At 41.3% G+C, this 20060-nt stretch overlaps 1 protein-coding gene across 2 annotated transcripts in view; it reads right to left on the reverse strand.

Annotated features, from left to right (window-relative positions):
* Positions 1–699: 699 nt before the first annotated feature.
* ankhb (ANKH inorganic pyrophosphate transport regulator b) overlaps positions 700–20060 on the reverse strand; it is a 121428-nt gene continuing 102067 nt past the window's right edge. The window contains exons 11-12 of one of the 2 annotated variants that reach the window (XM_072575189.1): positions 16988–17087; positions 700–3064 (exon numbers count right to left, since the gene is read on the reverse strand). In XM_072575189.1, coding sequence (XP_072431290.1) covers positions 2951–3064; positions 16988–17087 — 214 coding nt within the window. In that variant the 3' untranslated portion in view covers positions 700–2950. The remainder of the gene's footprint in view (positions 3065–16987; positions 17088–20060) is intronic. The other variant, XM_072575190.1, reaches the window with a different exon arrangement.

The following is a 20060-nucleotide window of genomic DNA, read 5'->3' on the forward strand; positions in this document are numbered from 1 at the left end:
ATTTCCAAGTTAAAATTTGAGGCTAATAGACTTAGACAACAGATAATGAGCTCTGGACTCTGCCATTAATGACTTGAAGATGCAGAGACAAACAGTGTAACATCAGACAGAAATAATTGTATGCAGGCAAGTGCGAAAGGCAGAGGTTTCTACCTAAGTTATATCTCATTTCATAGCTCCAGTATGAGAGGACTCAGCCACCTCCGTGAACCATCAGGTAGTCACCATGAATAACTGGGTACAGCAGAACTGTCAGCACCTTCGACTTAGGGACCTAGATAGGAGTGATAGTGGAGTGATATTAGAGGGAAAGGAAGGAATATTGAGAATGCTAGTGGAATGATCAGGTGATATTGGTTGTCTTATCAAACTGATTTACCACTAGGATGTGCCTTTTTATCTTTCACTGAATGTCCAATCTCTACTATAAATCCTGATTGATGCTCTGTGTCCATCATTTCCTATTCAATAATGTGACAGTTGTCAGGAAAATGGTATGGCACCTCCAACAGTACATACCTAACTTGATTCCCCCCTGCCACATTGATGTCTATTGGCATATATTTTCTGGCTACACATTTCCTGGTAGGTCTGACTGAAATTTGGATTTTAGCAGTACTGTATGTACGCAAAATCTTCATATACAAGATTCTGAAAACAATCAATCAACGAGAAAGATTTTTTAATCGAGTAGCCAACTGAAAAAAAATGGCACAAGCTCAAAGATCCAAAATAATATTCAAATCTATTAAACCATGAAAAAATATACATACAATATATTTAGAAAGAACAATCTACTTTTGGCATTTTAAAATTATGCTTGCATATTAAATATCATTAACTGCTTTAAACATAATCAATGGAAACTTGCACTTTAAAAAAATAATTTACGGCCTGGTGAAATTGGAGTTGAAAGCATGTTGCATAACCAGTTTAGTTATAATAGACTGTTTCCACTCAAGTACATACATTAATTTACCTTCACCTTTTTACATGAAATATTGATCAAATTAGCAATAATATAATTTTAAAAATACAACGGTTAAATACAGAAAAAAATGGTCCAGGACTGGTTTTATTTTCTGAAAACTATGCAGTAGAGAACATCTGAAACTCTTGACTATTAGGAATTTAAAATCGAGCTTGACCATTTGTTACACTCTCAGCAAAGCCTTTTGAAACGCTGCAGCAGAAGCAAGTTCCTTAACAAATGGTTGGAGTAAGGATACAATAATTTCAGTTTCTCCATCCAAATTACATCAACTTCTCAACAGTTGCAAAATGCTTACTTCATTCAGTGTTACGATAATTTGCAAAATGCGACACCATGAAATTTTTTAAAATTTATTTTGTTTTAATGGTATTTCCTAAATCCTGCTCAAGTAGTAAGTGCTGAAATTTGGACTCTTCCCCGTTTGTGTACCCAATATCTGAATTAAGTACTTTCTGGGCAAGTGTAGCACAACTAGCAAGAGAATAAAGCCTCCTTTACTCTACCCCAATAGTACTCTTTTATCCCAAACTATGAAAAAAGTACATTCCCATTTTGCACCATATGGCCTCTCAATTATACTACCGTATTGGTGACAAATTAAAGACAATTTTTTGTTGTGGTTCCATACCCAATTTGAAGCAAATAAAGCTAAGGAAGGATTGGATTAAAACAAAAAAGTGGTCTGTGAAATGAATCCCAGCTAAGCAAGAACTGGGAAGGAAGAAAATGGGATGGAGATGATCAGAAGCAGTTTGGAGCTTTGTAAATGGGTTGTGCATATCCTCAACCTGGTCTCCCAGTAAAGCCTGGCTGATAGTTAGGATACTGTGAGTCCTTGATGTCATGTAACAGCAAAATTACATGTTGCTGTATGCAGTAAAAGGGTACTGGTACAACCCAATCAAATCTATGCTGTTTACTCTTCCACAGAAACTCACCAATCAAGCACTGAGCTGCAACATTCAGTAATTGTAATAAATGGCCATTCTCCAACAAATAAACACTTGTCTAATAAGCCGCAATGGAAAGAAAATACAGAAGTCATTTGAACCACATTGTACCCACTGCTTTACAATATACAATGCTAAATCATTACACGTATCAAAATGGTGTAACACATTGGTTTATAAGCGATTAACAAAGTATTTCTGAACACATCACTTAAAGCTGTCAAGTATCACACCATCTTAAAATCTCACTTCTTTCAAGTAAATGTACACTCGTGCTATTTAATATGACGAGCTTATAAAATTCAAGTCAGGTCTATGTTTTTCGGTATTAATTTTCCTATGTTTACTGCTTTACTTACAAGTTGCCACCACATGCACAACAGTCTCCTCAATATACTGATATCAAACTCTTCGGATATGTAAAAAAATATTTTGATATGTTCAACTTCCATTTTTTTTTACAAAATTGTGTCCTTTATGGTCATGGCGTCTTCAGAACTCCACCTCTCAAGCAGCAACATTATGGCAATAAATCACACAGGTCACTGGAAACATAACTGCAAGTGTACATGAAAAAACCCACAATGTAATACTATTAAAGCAGTTAAATAAAGTAAAAATCCAAATATACATCCTTAGTCTATCAAAGAATATGGATGGAAAACCAGTAGAGTCAAAAGGAGGAAGGTGCTTTGGTTTCTGACGTGTTGCTTATACCACGGATAGAAGGATGTCAGCCAACTTAACTATGGAAGACTTGCTGGATGTTTTCTTTTGAAGTTGCTTCCATCCACATATTAGCTGAAATGGAATTGCATGCAAGGTGGTCCCTTCCTGTCTGAGGCTGCTTGATGATAAGGTGCAATTCATAAAATCGAATCAGAAGCTGTTTTGGTATTGACAGACACTTTCCAGAAAAACAAAATGAAGAATGATAGCAGAAGTGAAGGGTGGCTTGATATTGTGAATTTGAACCATAGCGATTCCTGTAGTGTATATAGGTTGCTCATTCATCTTCATCTAACTCCACTACCTCAGACGTTTCCTCAGGGTTTACTGCAGAATTCATTGCTGAATCCTCTCCCTCAGCGGCTGCTTCATCCAGGGATCTCTTAGTTTTCTGTATGGAAACATAATTTTGGCAGCACAGATTATATTTTGGCAATTTGATACCAATCATCAGATTTCATTTGTACTTGTTTATCATCTGCCTTGGGTAAAGTAAGGCTCTGCCTAAGATTTAGTTGACCTTTCTTGTTCTGAATTTTAGTTTATAGTTTTATTGATGATGTCAAGGCTTGATCCTATGGCAAAATGTGGAAAGATAGCTGGCATGCAGTTACACTGGAATAGTAAAGATCAGAAAATCATTACATAGAATTGAGATGCACGAACTGCATCTTGAATCTTTGCACCACAGGGGAACCACAATTCCAGTGGCCTGTGTCTGTTTATTGGAAACTGTGCAGCTTGTCTGTCTGCAGCACTCAGCTTTCATTATTCAACTAACCAATTCAGTCAAAGAGGGATTTACTAGATTTTGTTTGCAGTTCAATCTCCCAAGCGTTAATTCACAGGTACTATTAGAAGCCTGCCATACAGTGAGTGCGTCCATTTGTTCATCTATGTTTGACCACTTTCTTGTACTACATTGTGAATGCTGATTTTGCACAAACTAGTTGCTTACAATTTGGCTGTAGAATTGATACTTCAGCTCTTATCCACCTACACAATGTGCCTTCTCAGTTATGGCGTCAAGAGAATAGGCCTCGTTTCACAGGCCTCACCTATAGCATTAATTTTCATTTCCTTGGTTTGGCTTTTAGTCATAGAGTCATAAAAGATGTACAGCATGGAAACAGACCCTTCGGCCCAACCCATCCATGCCAACCAGATATCCGAACCCAGTCTAGTCCCACTTGCCAGCACCCAGCCCATATCCCTCCAAACCCTTCCAAATACCCACCCAAATGCCAGGACTAGCTGAAGTTGGAGCAGGAGCAGTTGTGCTCTGTGTCTTTCCACTCTCAGCTTCACCCTGGCCCCAACTTAGGAGTAAAATCCAGTGTTTTGCTACTGGGAGCATGTCAAAAAAGTCTGCGGGCTATTTCTGTGGAGCAAAGAGTTGGAAAGTACCAATTACAGCTGATAACATAATGAGAAGAAAACGCATACCTAATTTTATATTATATATTATATTAGATTAGATTATATTACTTAGTGTGGAAACAGGCCCTTCGGCCCAACAAGTCCACACCGCCCCGCCGAAGCGTACCCACCCATACCCCTACATCTACATCAACCCCTTACCTAACACTACAGGCAATTTAACATGGCCAATTCACCTGACCTGCACATCTTTGGACTGTGGGAGGAAACCGGAGCACCCGGAGGAAACCCACACAGACACGGGGAGAACGTGCAAACTCCACACAGTCAGTTGCCTGAGGCGGGAATCGAACCCGGGTCTCCGGAGCTGTGAGGCAGCAGTGCTAACCACTGTGTCACCGTGCTGCCCAAAAATTTTCCCTACCCAAAAATAGGAAAGTGTGTAGACAAAATTCAGAATAGGTTATGTTTCACTAGACATCCTTCATGTAGACTTTCTTACTCAATTATGCAATTATGCAATAACTCATTTGTAATCATACAGAAATACAGCTCAGAAACAGACCCTTTGGTCCAACTCATCCATGCTGTCCAGATATTCTAAATAAATCTAGTTCCATTTGCCAGCATTTGGCCCATATCCCTCTAATCCCTTCCTATTCATATGCTCATTTAGATGCCTTTTAAATATTGTAATTGTATCAGCCTCCACCACTTCCTCTGGCAGCTCATTCCATACATGCACCACCCTGTGTGTGAAAAAAAGTTGCACCTTAGGTTCCTTTGAAATCTTTCTCCTCTCACTTTAAACCTATGCCCTCTAGTTTTGGACTCCCCAATCTCATCGGAAAATACATTGTCTATTTACCATAAACATGGCCCTCATGATTTTATAAACCTCTACGTGGTCACCCCTCAGTTTCCAACGATCCAGGAAAAAATAGCCCCAGCCTATTCAGCCTCTTCCTGTAGCTCAAACCCTCCAATCTGCCAGCAGGACTGTGATAAAATAGCTGATGGAATGGCCTCCATCGTTCAGCATTAATTTTGCTAAGGATCTCAGTAAACCATATTCAACGAAAAACACCTCTCTTTCCTGGTGTTGACCGAGGGATGAATATTTACCAGAAGACTAAGCATACTTTTAAATACTTTTCCATTAAAATATACATGAAAATAGGATTTCGGTTTAAATTTGCATTCAAATCTCAGCCCCTCAGAAACGTACTGTAATGTCAATCAGGATCTCTTTAACTGCACAAGAGTGGCCAATTCTTTGCTGAAAGTGTGTTGCTGGAAAAGCGCAGGTCAGGCAGCATCCGAGGAGCAGGAGATTCGACGTTTCGGGCATAAGCCCTTCTTCAGGAATGCTCATGCCCGAAACGTCGAACCTCCTGTTCCTTTGATGCTGCCTGACCTGCTGCGCTTTTCCAGCAACACATTTTCAGCTCCGATCTCCAGCATCTGCAGTCCTCCCTTTCTCCTGGCCAACTCTTTGCTCAAATGTGGGGCCCAGAGCATTTCATTCAGTTCATTGTCGTGTTACAGTATGTCGTTTTAACTGTATTTTCATTTTTTTTTAAAAAGAAACAACAGCAGGTTAATTCTTCCAGCTCTACATCTTTACCCTTGCTTACTGTGGTCTTGGGTCATGTGCATACCTAATGACCAGCTAGTGATTTCCACAGAGGAGAAGAACAAAACAGTGCACCTACTGAATTCACAAGAAAACCCTAGAAAATACGGACAAAAACTAAATCAGAATCACCTCATCTGTTTAAAGATGCTTTCTGAAATGCTCTGGTTCTCCAGGAACTTAGCTTGAAAAGTACTCGTGGGAAACTCAGCACTAACATGGAAGGGTGTGATGTGATAAGTACCAGTTCATGGGGAGGTAGCAGTGCAATGGTAATAGAACCATCCAGCACATCACATGCCCTTTGGCCCAGTGTTGTGCCAAGCATTTATCTTAATCTCACATCAACCTAGCCTGCATACCCCTCAATTTACTGCCGTCCATATGCTCATCCAGCAGTCACTTAAATGTCCCTAATGTCTCTTGACTTGACTACCACACCTGGCAGTGCATTCCACGCATGCACCACTCTCTGTGTAAAGAAGCTAGCTCTGACATCTCCCCTATACCTTCCTCCAATCACCCTAAACTTATGACCCCTCATGACAGCCATTTCTGCTGCGGGGAAAAGTCTCTAGCTATCTGCTCTATGTCTCTCTATACCCTAGAGCTCTGTGGGAAGCTAAGAAAGTGATTGCTGGCCCTTTGCGGAGATATTTGTATCATTGATAGTCACAGGTGAGGTGCCGGAAGACTGGACGTTGGCTAACGTGGTACCACTGTTTAAGAAGGGTGGTAAGGACAAGCCAGGGAACTATAGACCAGTGAGCCTGATGTCAATGGTGGGCAAGTTATTGGAGGGAATCTTGAGGGACAAGATATACATGTGGGCGGCACGGTGGCACAGTGGTTAGCACTGCTGCCTCACAGCACCAGAGACCCAGGTTCAATTCCCGCCTCAGGTGACTGACTGTGTGGAGTTTGCACATTCTCCCCGTGTCTGCGTGGGTTTCCTCTGGGTGCTCCGGTTTCCTCCCACAGTCCAAAGATGTGCAGGTCAGGTAAATTGGCCATACTAAATTGCCTGTAGTGTTAGGTAAGGGGTAGATGTAGGGGTATGGGTGGGTTGCGCTTCGGTGGGGTGGCGTGGACTTGTTGGGCCGAAGGGCCTGTTTCCACACTGTAAATAATCTAAAAGATGTATTTGAAAAGGCAAGGACTGATTAGGGATAGTCAACATGGCTTTGTGCGTGGGAAATCATTCTCACAAACTTGATTTGAGTTTTTTGAAGAAGTAACAAAGAGGATTGATGAGGGCAGAGCAGTGGACATGATCTATACGGACTTCAGTAAGACATTCAACAAGGTTCCCCATGGGAGACTGGTGAGCAAGGTTAGATCTCATGGAATACAGGGAGAACTAGCCAGTTCAATACAGAACTGGCTCAAAGGTAGAAGACAGAGGGTGGTGGTGGAGGGTTGTTTTTCAGACTGGAGGCCTGTGACCAGTGGAGTGCTGCAAGGATCGGTGCTGGGTCCACTACTTTTCATTATTTACGTAAATGATTTGGATGCGAGTATAAGAGGTATAGTTAGTAAATTTGCAGATGACACCAAAATTGGAGGTGTAGTGGATAGCGAAGAAGATTACAATGGTATCTTGATCAGATGGGCCAATGGACTGAGGAGTGGCAGATGGAGTTTAATTTAGATAAATGCAAGGTGCTGCATTTTGATTAAGCATAGTAGGACTTATACACTTAATGGTAAGGTCCTCAGGTGTGTTGCTGAGCAAAGAGACCTTGGAGTACAGGTTCATAGCTCCTTGCAAGTGGAGTTGCAGGTAAATAGGATAGTGAAGGCAGCATTTGGCATGCTTTCCTTTACTGGTCAGAGTATTTAGTACAGGAGTTGGGAGGTCATGTTGCGGCTGTACAGGATATTTGCTAGGCCACTGTTGGAATATTGCGTGGAATTCTAGTCTCCTTCCTATCGGAAGGAAGTTGTGAAACTTGAAAGGGTTCAGAAAAGACATACAAGGATGTTGCCAGGGTTGGAGGATTTGAGCTAGAGGGAGGGGTTGAATAGGCTGGAGGTGTTTTCCCTGGAGCGTCAGAGGCTGAGGGGTGACCTTTTAGAGGCTTATAAAATCATGAGGGTCATGGATAAGGTAAATAGACAAAGTCTTTTTCCTGGAGTGGGAGAGTCCAGGACTAGAGGGCATTGGTTTAGGGTGAGAGGGGAAAGATATAAAAGAGTCCTCAAGGGGCAACTTTTTCATACAGAGGATGGTACGTGTATGGAATGAGCTGCCAGAGGAAGTGGTGGAGGCTGGTACAATTGCAACATTTAAAAGGCATTTGGATGGGTATACGAATAGGAAGGGTTTGGAGGGATATAGGCTGGGTGCTGGCAGCTGGGACTAGATTGGGTTGGGATATCTGGTCAGCGTGAACCAAAGGGTCTGTTTCCATGCCGTACATTTCAATGACTCAATAACTCATTACCTTGTACACCTTTATCAAGTCACCACTTTTCCTTCTTCTCTCCACTGTGAAAAGCCCCAGCTCACTCAACCTTTCTTCATAAGGCAAGCCCTATAACCTAGGCAGCATCTCCTGATTAGATCAGATTTCCTACACCGACCCCCTGAAGAGCAATCCAACCAGACCCATTCCGCTTTTACATATTTACACCTGATTAATGCACTTAACAGTATGGGCGATTTAACATGGCCGATTCACCTGACCTGCACAACTTTGGATTGTGGGAGGAAACCAGAGCACCCGGAGGAAACCCACACAGACACTGGGAGAATATGCAAACTCCACACAGATAGTTTCCCCTAGGTCGGAATCAAACCTGGTGCTGTGAGGCAGCAGTGAGGATTAGAGCAGCGCTGGAAAAGCACAGCAGGTCAGGCAGCATCCGAGGAACAGGAGAATTGATGTTTCGGGCAGGAGCCCTTCATCAGGAAGGTTAGGCAGCAGTGCTAACCACCGTGCTGCCAATAAGCTCTCCCCTTCTCACCATCAGCACCGCAGCAGCAGAGTCTAGAGCTGCAGCCTCCTCCTGCTGTCCTCACCACACTCTGGATCATTCCTGGCACCAGCACTGACCGCAGACATCATATCGCCGACGGTGGCGACGGCCAGGGCAGTGGCATCTCCCCTCCCCATTCTGGCCGTTATCCCAGTCAGTCCCGGCTTCCCACTCACATCCTCCTGGAGGATTCATTTCAATATGTACGGAGACTCAGAAAAATAAATAAATGGCTAAAACTGAACGGCCTAGACTGTGGGGATGGGAGCCGAGAAACGATGCCTCGCTGCAAAGAGCGCAGCCCCAAACTGAGGTAGCTCTCTCCCATCCCAACCCACCTCTCCACCCCCTCACCCAGGCTGGGCACAACCAACCCCTCTTCTCTAACCACCAACAGCCAAACCCTGGCACCTATAGACTCCCTCCCCCCCATCCACCCCGAGAAACACCTTCACACACTAGCCCCAAGCTGCAAGTTGATCCATTCATAGAAGCAGCAAAAGCGATCAGCACAGGCTCCTCATGAGCACTCTGACATCACACTCTGACATCACACTCTGACATCACACTCTGACATCACACTCTGACATCACACTCTGACATCACACTCTGACATCACACTCTGACATCACACTCTGACATCACACTCTGACATCACACTCTGACATCACACTCTGACATCACACTCATCCCCCAATCTTTCCTCTGCACTCTCTAAAGCATCTACATCCTTTATATAATGAGGTGTCCAGAATTGGACACAATATCCCAAGTATGGCCTAACCAGGGTTTTAGAGAGCTACAGCAAATCTTGCGGCTCTTAAATTTAATGCCCCTCTATTGAAAGCCAAAACACCATATGCCTTCTTAACAATCCTATCAAATTATGTGGCAACTCAGATCTATGAATGTGGACCCCAAGTTCCTGCTGTTCGCCTACATTACCAAGATTCCTGTCTTTAACCCTGTATTCAGCATTTAAATTCGACTTTCCAAAATGAATCACTTCACATTTATCCATCTGCCACTTCTCAGCCCAGCTCTGCATCATCTCAATGTCTTGTTGTAGCCTGCAATAGCCCTCTACACTACCTATATCCACACTGACCTTTGTGTCATCTGCAAACTTACTAACCTACCCTTCCCTTCTTCATCCAAGTCACTTATAAAAACTACAAAGAGCAGAAGCCCAAGAACAGATCCATGAATGACACCACAAGTCACCAGGCTGAATATTTTCCATCCATTACCACTTGCTGTCTTATGGCCAGCCAATTCTGAATCCAGACTGCCGAATTTCCCTGTATCCCATACCTGACTTTCTGAATGAGCAAACCGTGGGGAACCTTATCAAATGCCTTACTGAAATCCATATAAATTACATCCACTGCTCAACTATCAACAACTTGTCTCATCACATCCTCAAAGAGCTCAATAAGACTTCTGAGGCACGAAGGCCTTTCTAAGGCCTCTCACAAAGCCATACTGACTATCAAGCTATGTTGTTCCAAATAATCGTAAATCCACTCTCTGAATCCTTTGCAGTACCTTGCTTACCACAGACGCAAGACTGACTGGACTGTAATTCCCAGGGATTTCCCTATTCCCTTTCTTGAACAGAGGAACAACATTTGCCTCCCTCCAATCAGCTGGTATTACTACTGAGGAGAGTGAGGATGTCAAGATCATCACCAGAGGAGCAGCAATCTCATTCCTCACTTCCCGTGGTAACCTTGGATAGATCTGCTCCAGCCCTGGGGACTTACCTATCTTTATGCTTCCCAGAATTTCCAGTTAACCTAGTCCATGGGTTCTCACTATTAACAAGGTCCCTCTCTCTGGGGAATACTGAAGAAAATAAATAAATAATATTTACGGCCTCCCTTACCTCTTCAGACTCCAGACACAAGTTCCCTCCACTCTCCTTGATCGGCCCTACCCTCTCTCTGTTCATTCTCTTAATCCTCATGAAAGTCTAGAATGTCTTTGGGTTTTCCCTAATCCTTCCCACCAAGACTTTTTTGTGGTCTCCACCCCCAGCTTTCCTCAGTCCATTTTTTTGTCAATGGACTAGTTAATGTAGAACCCCAAGTTAATGTTCCAAGTACATGAATTGAACTCCCACCATGACAGATAGTGAAATTTGAATTACATAAAAACTAAATTAAAAATCACGTACACTGGTCATGTAACCAATCTCGTTTGCTATAAAAACCCATATTGTTCACTAATGGCCTTGAGGGAAGGGATTCTGCCATCCTTATCAGATTCGGCCTGCATTTGCCTCCAGATCCACACCAATGTTGGTGACTCTGAACTGCTCGCTGGGTGACTTAATTAAATGGTGACTTTGGACCACAGCTGCTGAACAAACAAATTTTGTCAGAGAAAGTCACCTGTAATGTGACCCATTCCAAGGTGAGTATATTTTTAGCAGCTTAATACATTTTAATAAGTGCCAAGAAGCCTCCAACACTGAAAATAAAGTAGTGAGAAGTCGAATTCTTTCAGAGTTGAACCATTGCTGGAGAGTTAAACAAATTAAAATGTATGTTTCACTTCAACTCTTACTCTCCCATAGAATCACAATAGGAGAAGGCTATTTAGACTCTGGTGTCTGTTTAACACTCAATGACACCCTATCGCTGGCTGATCTGCAACCTAACTCTGTATACTAGCTATTACCTCAAGTCCCTTAATACTCCTGGGTAACTGAATTCTATCAATCTCAACTTTAAAATTTATAATAAATTAGCATATATTACCATTGATAAAGAGTTCTAAATCTTATCATCCTTATAGAGTTTGTCTTTCTGAATTTTACTTCTCAAAGATCTGGCTCCAACATTTAGACAATGCCCTACTGCTCCCTTAATCCACAAGATCATAAAATACAGGAGCAGAATTAGGCCATTTGGCCCATCGAGTCGGCTCCATCATTCAATCATAGCTGATAGGTTTCTCAAGCCCATTTTCCTACCTTATCCCTGTAATCCTTGATCTCTTACTAATCAAGAACTTATCTATCTTTACCTTAAATACACTCAATTATTTGGCCTCCACAACCTTCTGTGGAATTGAGCTCCATAGATTAACCCTCTTTGAGACAGAACATTACAGCGCAGCACAGGCCCTTCAGCCCCCGATGTTGCACCGACCTGTGAAATCAATCTGAAGCCCATCTAACCTACACTATTCCACTCTCATCCATATGTCTATCCAATTACCATTTAAATGCTCTTACATTTGGTGAGTCTACTACTGTTGCAGGCAGGTTGTTCTATGTCCCTGCTACTGAGTAAAGAAACTACCTCTGACCTTGGTCCTATATCTACCACCCCTCAAACTTAAAGCTATGTCCCCTCATACTAGCCATCACAATCAGAGGAAGAAGGCTCTCACTGTCCATCCTATCTAACCCTCTGATTATGTGATATGTCTCAATTAAGTCACCTCTTCACCTTCTTTCTAACAAAAACAGCCTCAAGTCCCTCAGCCTTTTCTTGCAAGGCCTTCCCTCCATACCAGGCAACATCCTAGTAAATCTCCTCTGAACCATTCCCAATGCTTCCACATTCTTCCTATAATGCGGTGACCATTATGACTGAAGAAATTGCTCCTCATCCCTGTCCTTCAATCTGAGGCTGTGCCTTCAGGTCCTAATCTCTCCGACTAGTGGAAACATCTTCTCCATGTCTTCCGTATCCAGGCCTCTCAGTATTCTGTAAGTTTCAATGAGGTACACCCTTATCCTTCTAAACTTCCTCCAGTGTAGGCACGGAATCCTTAACTGCTCTTCAAATGACAAATCTTCCATTCCCAGAATCATTTTTGTAAAGCTCCTCTGGATGCTCTGAAGCCCCCCACATCCTTCCTCAGATACAGGGCCCAAAAATGCTCACGATATTTCAAATGTGGTCTGACCAGAGCCTTATACAGCTTCAGTAGTACATTTCAGCTATTATATTCTACCCTTTTGAAATGATTGCTAACATTTCATTTGCCCTGTGACGAATCTATGGCTTTTAAGAGGTGTATTTTGTCCTGTATTTTTTTTTTGAAGAGAGGTTTTAACACAGAGGCGCCGAGCTGTCTATCTGAAGCCAATAAAGTCAACAGCTGAGAGGCCATGGATTTTTCTTTAAGAAGTTGGAACAAGAGAAGCAGCATGAATGGGTATAGTCAGGCTCCCACAGAACTGGGGTTTTAGTTTAGCTTTTAGTCGTCTTTGGATTTGAAGTTGGCTGTGAAAGCCATATCTCTCTCTAATCACAGCAAGAAGCTAGAGTTCTCTCTCTCTATGCTGTGAAATTGCACATGAGACAATCCATTTTACTGAACGTGACTTTGCCAACTGTTGCTGTTTAGCAGATAAATAATCTATTAAGTTTTCCAAGAGTCAAACTTATATTAATTCTTCTTCCTTGTATTTGTACTTTAACTGTACAATAAGAATAAAGTGTGCTTTGCTTAAAGCCTAGTAGTGTTGCCAATCAAATTACATTTGAAACACAAAACCTTCCACTTGCCTTTAAATAAGATAAAAAGTTAGGCCCTAGAGTATCTCTGATATATCTGAAGGGGGTTTGGTCTGGTCCTTCATATTTTCTAACAGTCAAATGCATGTTAATAAGTTCCTTTGTGCTTCAGTTTTCTGAAGCCTTGCCCCATTTAGAAAATAGTCTATGTTTCTATCCTTCCTAGTAAAACACTTGATCTCACACTTTCCCACACTATTTTATCTGCTCACTTCTTTGCCCACTCTGCTAGTCTGTCCATGTCCTTCTACAGCTGCTCCAATTCCTTGACACTACTTGTCCCTCCACCGATCTTTGTGCCACCTGCAAACTTAGTAACAATGCTTACAGTTCCTTAATCTAGATCATTAATGTATGACATCAATTGTTGTCGTCCTGACTCTGACCTCTGCAGAACTCCATTAGCCACTGCCTTCCATCCTACGCATTACGCCCACTCTCTGCCTTCTGCCAGTCAGCCAATCCTCTATCCAAGCTAGTATCTTTCCCATAACACCATGGACTCTTATTTAACAGCCTCCTGTGCAGCACCTTGTCAAAGGCCTTTTGGAAATCCAAACACATCATATCCACCAGCTCTCCTTTGCCTAAAATGCTCTTTTCCCCCCCCTCAACAAATTTTTAACAGATTTGTCAGACATGATCTCCCCCTTGGTGAAGCCATGCTAACTCCACCCTATTTCACCATGCACGCTCAAGTACTCTGTAATCTCATCTTTAATAACGGACTGTAAAACCTTACCAATCACTGAGGTCAGGCTAACCATTCCACTGCCTGTCTCGTTTTTTAAAAGGGGTGTTACATCAGCTGTTTTCCAGCCCTCTGGAACCCTCCCTGATTCCTTGATTCCTGAAAGAGTATTACCAATGCTCACACAATCTTCTCAGTTGTTGCCTTCAGACTTTGGAGAGTGATCCACCTGGTCCAGGTAATTATCCAGACCAGATAACCTTTCAGCTTCCCTAGCATCTTCTCCTTAGTGACGGCTACTACACTCACCTCAGCTCCCTGATTCTTCTGAGTCACATATACTATTGGTGTCTTCCATCACAAAGACTGATGCGAAGTATCTGTTCAGTTCCTCCGCTATTCCTTTGTTCCCCATACTACTTCTCCAGCCTTATTTTCCAGTTGTCCAATGTCCACTTTTTTCTCTCTCTTACCTTTTACATATCTAAAATAACTCTTGCAAATCATCTTTTATATTACTAGCTAGCTTATACTCACATTTCATTATTTGTCATTTGCTAGTTTTTAAAGGTTTCCCAATCGTCTGGATTCCTACGATTGTTCATCACATTGTATGCTTTTGCTTTTAGGCTGTCCCGGACTTCCCTTGTGCTCCCCTGTATAGGTTTTCTTTATCTTTGGGATGTATTTTTGTTCTGCCTCCTGAATTACCCCCAGAAATTCCTGTCACTGATGCACCACCATCTTCCCTATTGGGCTTCCCTTCCAATCAACTCTCTAAGCAATCAGCAACTCCCTCACTTCTTTCTAATTACCTTTACTCAATTGTAATACAGTTACATCTGATTCCAGCTTCTCCCTCTTAAGCTGCAGGGTGAATTCTAAGATTCTATGGCCACTGCTCCCTATGGGCTCCTCACCATAAGCTTCCTAATAAAGTCTGCCTCATTACACATCACCAAATCCAGATTTGCCCATTCCCTGGTGAGCTCTACCACAAGCTACTCCAAAAAAAAAATCATCCTGTAGACATTCTACAAATCCTTTTTTGTTTAGGATCTGCTACCAACCCAGTCCACCTGCATATTCAAGTCCAAATGATTACTGTAATAGTGCCTTTCTGACATGCTATTTCTATCTTCCGATTTATTTTCTTCCCCACATCCTGACTACTGCTAAAATTATATCTTACCCAGCATATACAAGCCTAGACTGACCAACTATTCCTCATAAGACAACATACTTTTTCCAGGTAGTAGTCTTGTAAACATGCTCTGAACTACCTCCAACACATTTATATCTTTCCTCAAACAACCAGACCAATGCCATACAAAGTACAATAATTCAGATGCGGTCTCACTAATTTGTAGAACCTGCCTAGATATGTGCCTAATAACTCTTGCAATAAACAACAACATTTTATTAACTTTCTTAATTACTTGCTGTACCCGCTGCTAACTGTTTGCAAATAATTCACCAGGACACTCAGATCCTTCTGCATCTCAGAGCTCTACAATTTCCCACCACTTAGATAATATGACTTCTTCCTGCAAGAGTGAATAATTACACGTTTTCCCACAATATTCTCCTTGAAACAGATTTTCTGCCTCTCACTTAACCTATGCTTTGGCAGCCTCCTTACGTCCTCTTCACAACTCACTTTCCTTGTGATCATTTTATCATCAGCAAATTTAGCAACCACAACTTTGGTCCCTTCATCCAAGTCATTTGTCTAAGATTGTAAAAGTTGAAGCCCCAGTACTGATCCACTATGGCACACTACTTATTATATCTTGCCAACTATTCATCATTGCTTTCTGTTTGATGTTAGCCAGCCAATCTATCTATTCCAATATGTTAACATGAGTTTACATTTTGCACAATAATCTTTGGTGTGGCATCTCATCAAATGCTTCCTGGAAATCCAACAGAATTTACTGGTTTGCCTTTATTTATTGCATTTTATTTTCTTCATGATTTCCTTTCAAAATACCACATTCACTCTGTCTGATCACATTAAATTTTCCAAGTTCCTTGCTATTGTTTGTTTAATCATAGCTTCTAACATCGCAGAGTTATTCAGCACGGAAACAGACCCTTTGATTCAACTAGTGCATGCAGAACATAATCCCAAACTAAACTAGCCCCACCTGCCTGCTCATGACCCATATCCCTTCAAACCTTTCCCATTCATGTCTCTATCCAAATGGTTTTTCAACATTGTGATGGGCAGCTGGCTGACTTGTAGTTTCCTGGCTTCTGTCTCCCTCTCATTTTGAATAGGGGAGTTCACTAACTTGTACTCGATGGATTCTTCCCCGAATTGAGGGAATTTTGGAAAATCAAACCCAGTGTTTCAACTACCCACTAGCCACTTATTTTCAAACCCTAGGGTGAAGTCCATTGGGACTTGGAGACTTGTCAGCCTGCAACTCCAACAATTTGCTCAGTACAACCTTGTAAGTTTCTCGAGTTCCTCCCTCTCTTTCATTTCTTGATTTGCAGCTAATTTTGTGACGTTCTTTGTATTCTTTATAGTGAATACTGATGCAAAATACCAGTTTATCATTCGTCAGCCTCTTATTTTCCAAAATTAATTTCTCAGATTCAATTCCTATAGAACCTACATCCACATTATTAAATTTTTCCACTTTTAAATATCTATAGAAACTCTTGGCTGACTCACCGAGATTATAGATTTTAGTTTCTGAACATTCTCAAAGCAGGCAATAATAAACCTTCGGTTATCACGTGAATGGAGGGATCTAAAAGGTTTGGATTGCATTGCTGCTCACCTGTAATTTTCCGCAACAGTGAGGTAGGATCAAAAGTTCACATACATGTTCCTCTCTTTCAAATTTTTAATTGCCAGACCGAGGCAAATAATAATTCTTTCTCATTGAAGTCCTTTGCAGTCACTTTGTTTTATACATGAAGAATTTAAAATGGTCTCTCTAATTCTCTTTCAAAAGCTGTATTGACTGACACGACATCAGAAGGGCACAACTGCACAGACAACTTTCTGTTACACGTACAAATGCAACAAAATAAAACTACCATTAAAACAGCTGGAGGAAAAATGTTTACCTCTTTACGATAAACATAACAAGATGCTATTGCTACCATGGCCGACTCTCCCAGAAAACCAGCCAGGAGTGAACCAACACCTAAAGCTGCTCCATGGATCCTGAGAAATACAGAGATGCTTTTATAAGTACGTCATTACTGAAAAAGTAAACAATTCAGAATTTCAACATGCAAAACTATGCAAATACTTGATCTCAGTATACTAACTAGGTAATATCATCATTTTTGCTGATCATCTATCTTATTTTCTACTGTATGCTTCAGTAGAGACTTGTAGAGGATGACATCTCCTCTAGTTGCATTGAGCACAGGAGTTGGGAGGTCATGTTGTGGCTAAATAGGAATTAGTTAGGCCTCTTTTGTAGTGTTGGGTGCAATATTGGTCTCTGTGCTTTAGGAAGGACGTTGTGAAGCCGGAAAGGGTTCAGAAAAGATTTACAAGGATGTTGCCAGGGTTGGAGGATTTGAGCTATAGGGAGAGGCTGAATAGGCTGGGGCTGTTTTCCCTGGAGCGTCGGAGGCTGAGGGGTGATCTGATAGAGGTTTATAAAATCATGAAGGGCATGGATAGGATAAACAGACAAAGTCTTTTCCCTGGGATGGGTGAGTGAGTCCAAAACTAGAGGGCACAGGTTTAAGATGAGGGGGGAAAGGGACCCAAGGGGCAATGTTTTCACACACATGGTGCTGCATGTATGAAATGAGCTGGCAGAAGTAGTGGTAGAGGCTGGTACAATTACAACATTTTAAATGCATCTGTATGGCATATGATTAGGAAGGGTTTGAAGGGATATGGGCCAAATGTTGACAAATGGGATGAGATCTATCTAGGATATCTGGTAGGCATAGACGAGTTGGACCAAAGGGCCTGTTTCTATTATAATTTTGGTGTACAGGAGATTATTTGGTCACTGAGAATAGATTTCATTTTGCAGAAGTAAAATAACTCTCAAAATTACACCATTATCCTGTGAACTATTAATTTAAACTTAATTCTTTGCCAGTGAAGAGTTTAGGAGTTGAAGTCCATGCACCAACTCAGTGGCAGACCACTTATGACAGCCTGCTGGCCTGAAAAAGATGCATTTGTTCCTACTCTCTGCTTCTATTTTACAACCATATCTTTAATACGTGCCAACATGTTACCTACCAAAATATAGGTACGTTGGCAACCAACATTGCACATGTAACTCCCACAATTGGCAATGTCTGACATACAGCAAAAATGACAATAATCAGATCTGCTTTAGCAATACTTGTTGAGGGATAATTATTGATGAAAATAATCATTAGAAAAAAATGGTTTAGTACGGTTTCATGTCCAGCAGACCTTAGTTTTAACATTCCATCCAATGACACATCTGACAATGCTGCACTCCTTTAGTATTAACTTTCTAAATCATTTTTCTGCCAAAGTGTATTACTTAACCAGTGAACGATTGCAGGCATTCTGAGGTGCAGACCAGACCAAACTCGGCGCTGCTCATGCAAGAGTCACAAGAAGATGGAATGCAGTTACAGTAAGTGATTAAGATTAATGTTATCCTTTATTACGAGAGGAACGTGAAATACGAAATTATGAATGTTATGCTTCAGATATACAGGACATCGGTGAGACTACATCTTGATTTTATGCAGTTTTAAGGATGGATGAAAGTGCATTGGAGGTTCAGGTGAAGTTTACTAGACTGATGTTAGGTGGTTATCTTTTCAGGAAAAGTTAGCCAGACGGAGTTCGATTTCCCTTGAGTTTAGTGACAACCACCAGGACTAAATATCTAAGGAAGTGGAAGCGAAAATTACAGACACTGACAATGACCTCTCGATTTTCATGAGTACCAGGGATGGTTTTGAGGAATGGAGAATTACAGATATTAATCCTTTGTTCAAAAAAAAAGGGACTAACAACAACAGACAAATTACAGTCAGTTACTTCAGTGGTATGGAAACTTATAGATACATTTATTTGGGATAAAATTAGTAATCACATGGGTTAATTCAGAAAGTCAGCATGGATTTGTTGAGGGAAATCATGTCTAACTAAATTACTGCAGATTTTTAAAGAGATCATGAGGGCAAAGGCCATTCTGTGGTATTCTTGGACTTCCAAAAGGCATTTCATTCAGTATCACATAACAGACCTGTGAGGAAAGTTGTGGACCATGGAATTAAAAAAAAGACAATGTAATAATAAGATTGGTTGAAGAATAGGAAATGGGGTAATGATTGACAGGTAACAAACAGAATGCTGGAGAAACTCAGATGGTCTGGCAGCATTTATACAGAGAAAAACAGAGTTAATGTTTTGAGTTTAATCCAACAGGTTCTTCAGAACCTGTTTTGTATTGGAAGTTTTATATCAGGCTCAAAACGTTAAAATTTCCTTCTCTCTCCACAGATGCTGCCAAACCTGCAGAGATACTCCAGCATTATGTGTTTATTTTATCAACAGTGTTTCACTTTTATTCCTGGGTATTTTTTTTTACACACTGGAGGAAAGTTTGAAGTGAAGCTCTGCAGGGATTAGTATTGGGACCTTTGCTTTTCTGAATATATACAAGATCAAGATCTTGGTGTGCAGGATACCATTTCAAACATTTGCAGATGACAAAACTTGACATAACTCTAAATTGAGAGAAGGACAATATAGTAAATCAAAATGGTGTGTTAACTTGGTGGCAGATGAAGTCCAATTTGGCGAATTGGTTTGTGAAAGACTTTGGTGTAAAGAACCTGGAGAGACAGTATAGAGGTCACTATTCTGAATGGTGTGCAGGAGCAGAGAAAACTTGATATATAGATGCATAATTTATTAAAGGGGGTAGGAGAGGTAGAGAGTCGTTAAAGATAAAACAACATTCTGGCCTTTGCTAATAGGGTCAGAGTGTACAATAGCAGGGAGATAATTTATAAAGAACGCCTATTAGACCTCAGCTGGAGTATTGTATATAGTTCTGGGTGCCACAATTTAGGAAGGATATGAACACATTGGAGGAAGTGCCAATGATATTTACATGTATGGTTCCAGGGATGAGAAACTTTAGTTCTAGGGATAGATTGGCAAAGTTAGGAT

This window comes from Chiloscyllium punctatum, chromosome 8 (genome assembly GCF_047496795.1).
Source record: "Chiloscyllium punctatum isolate Juve2018m chromosome 8, sChiPun1.3, whole genome shotgun sequence".
Lineage (NCBI taxonomy): Eukaryota > Metazoa > Chordata > Chondrichthyes > Orectolobiformes > Hemiscylliidae > Chiloscyllium > Chiloscyllium punctatum.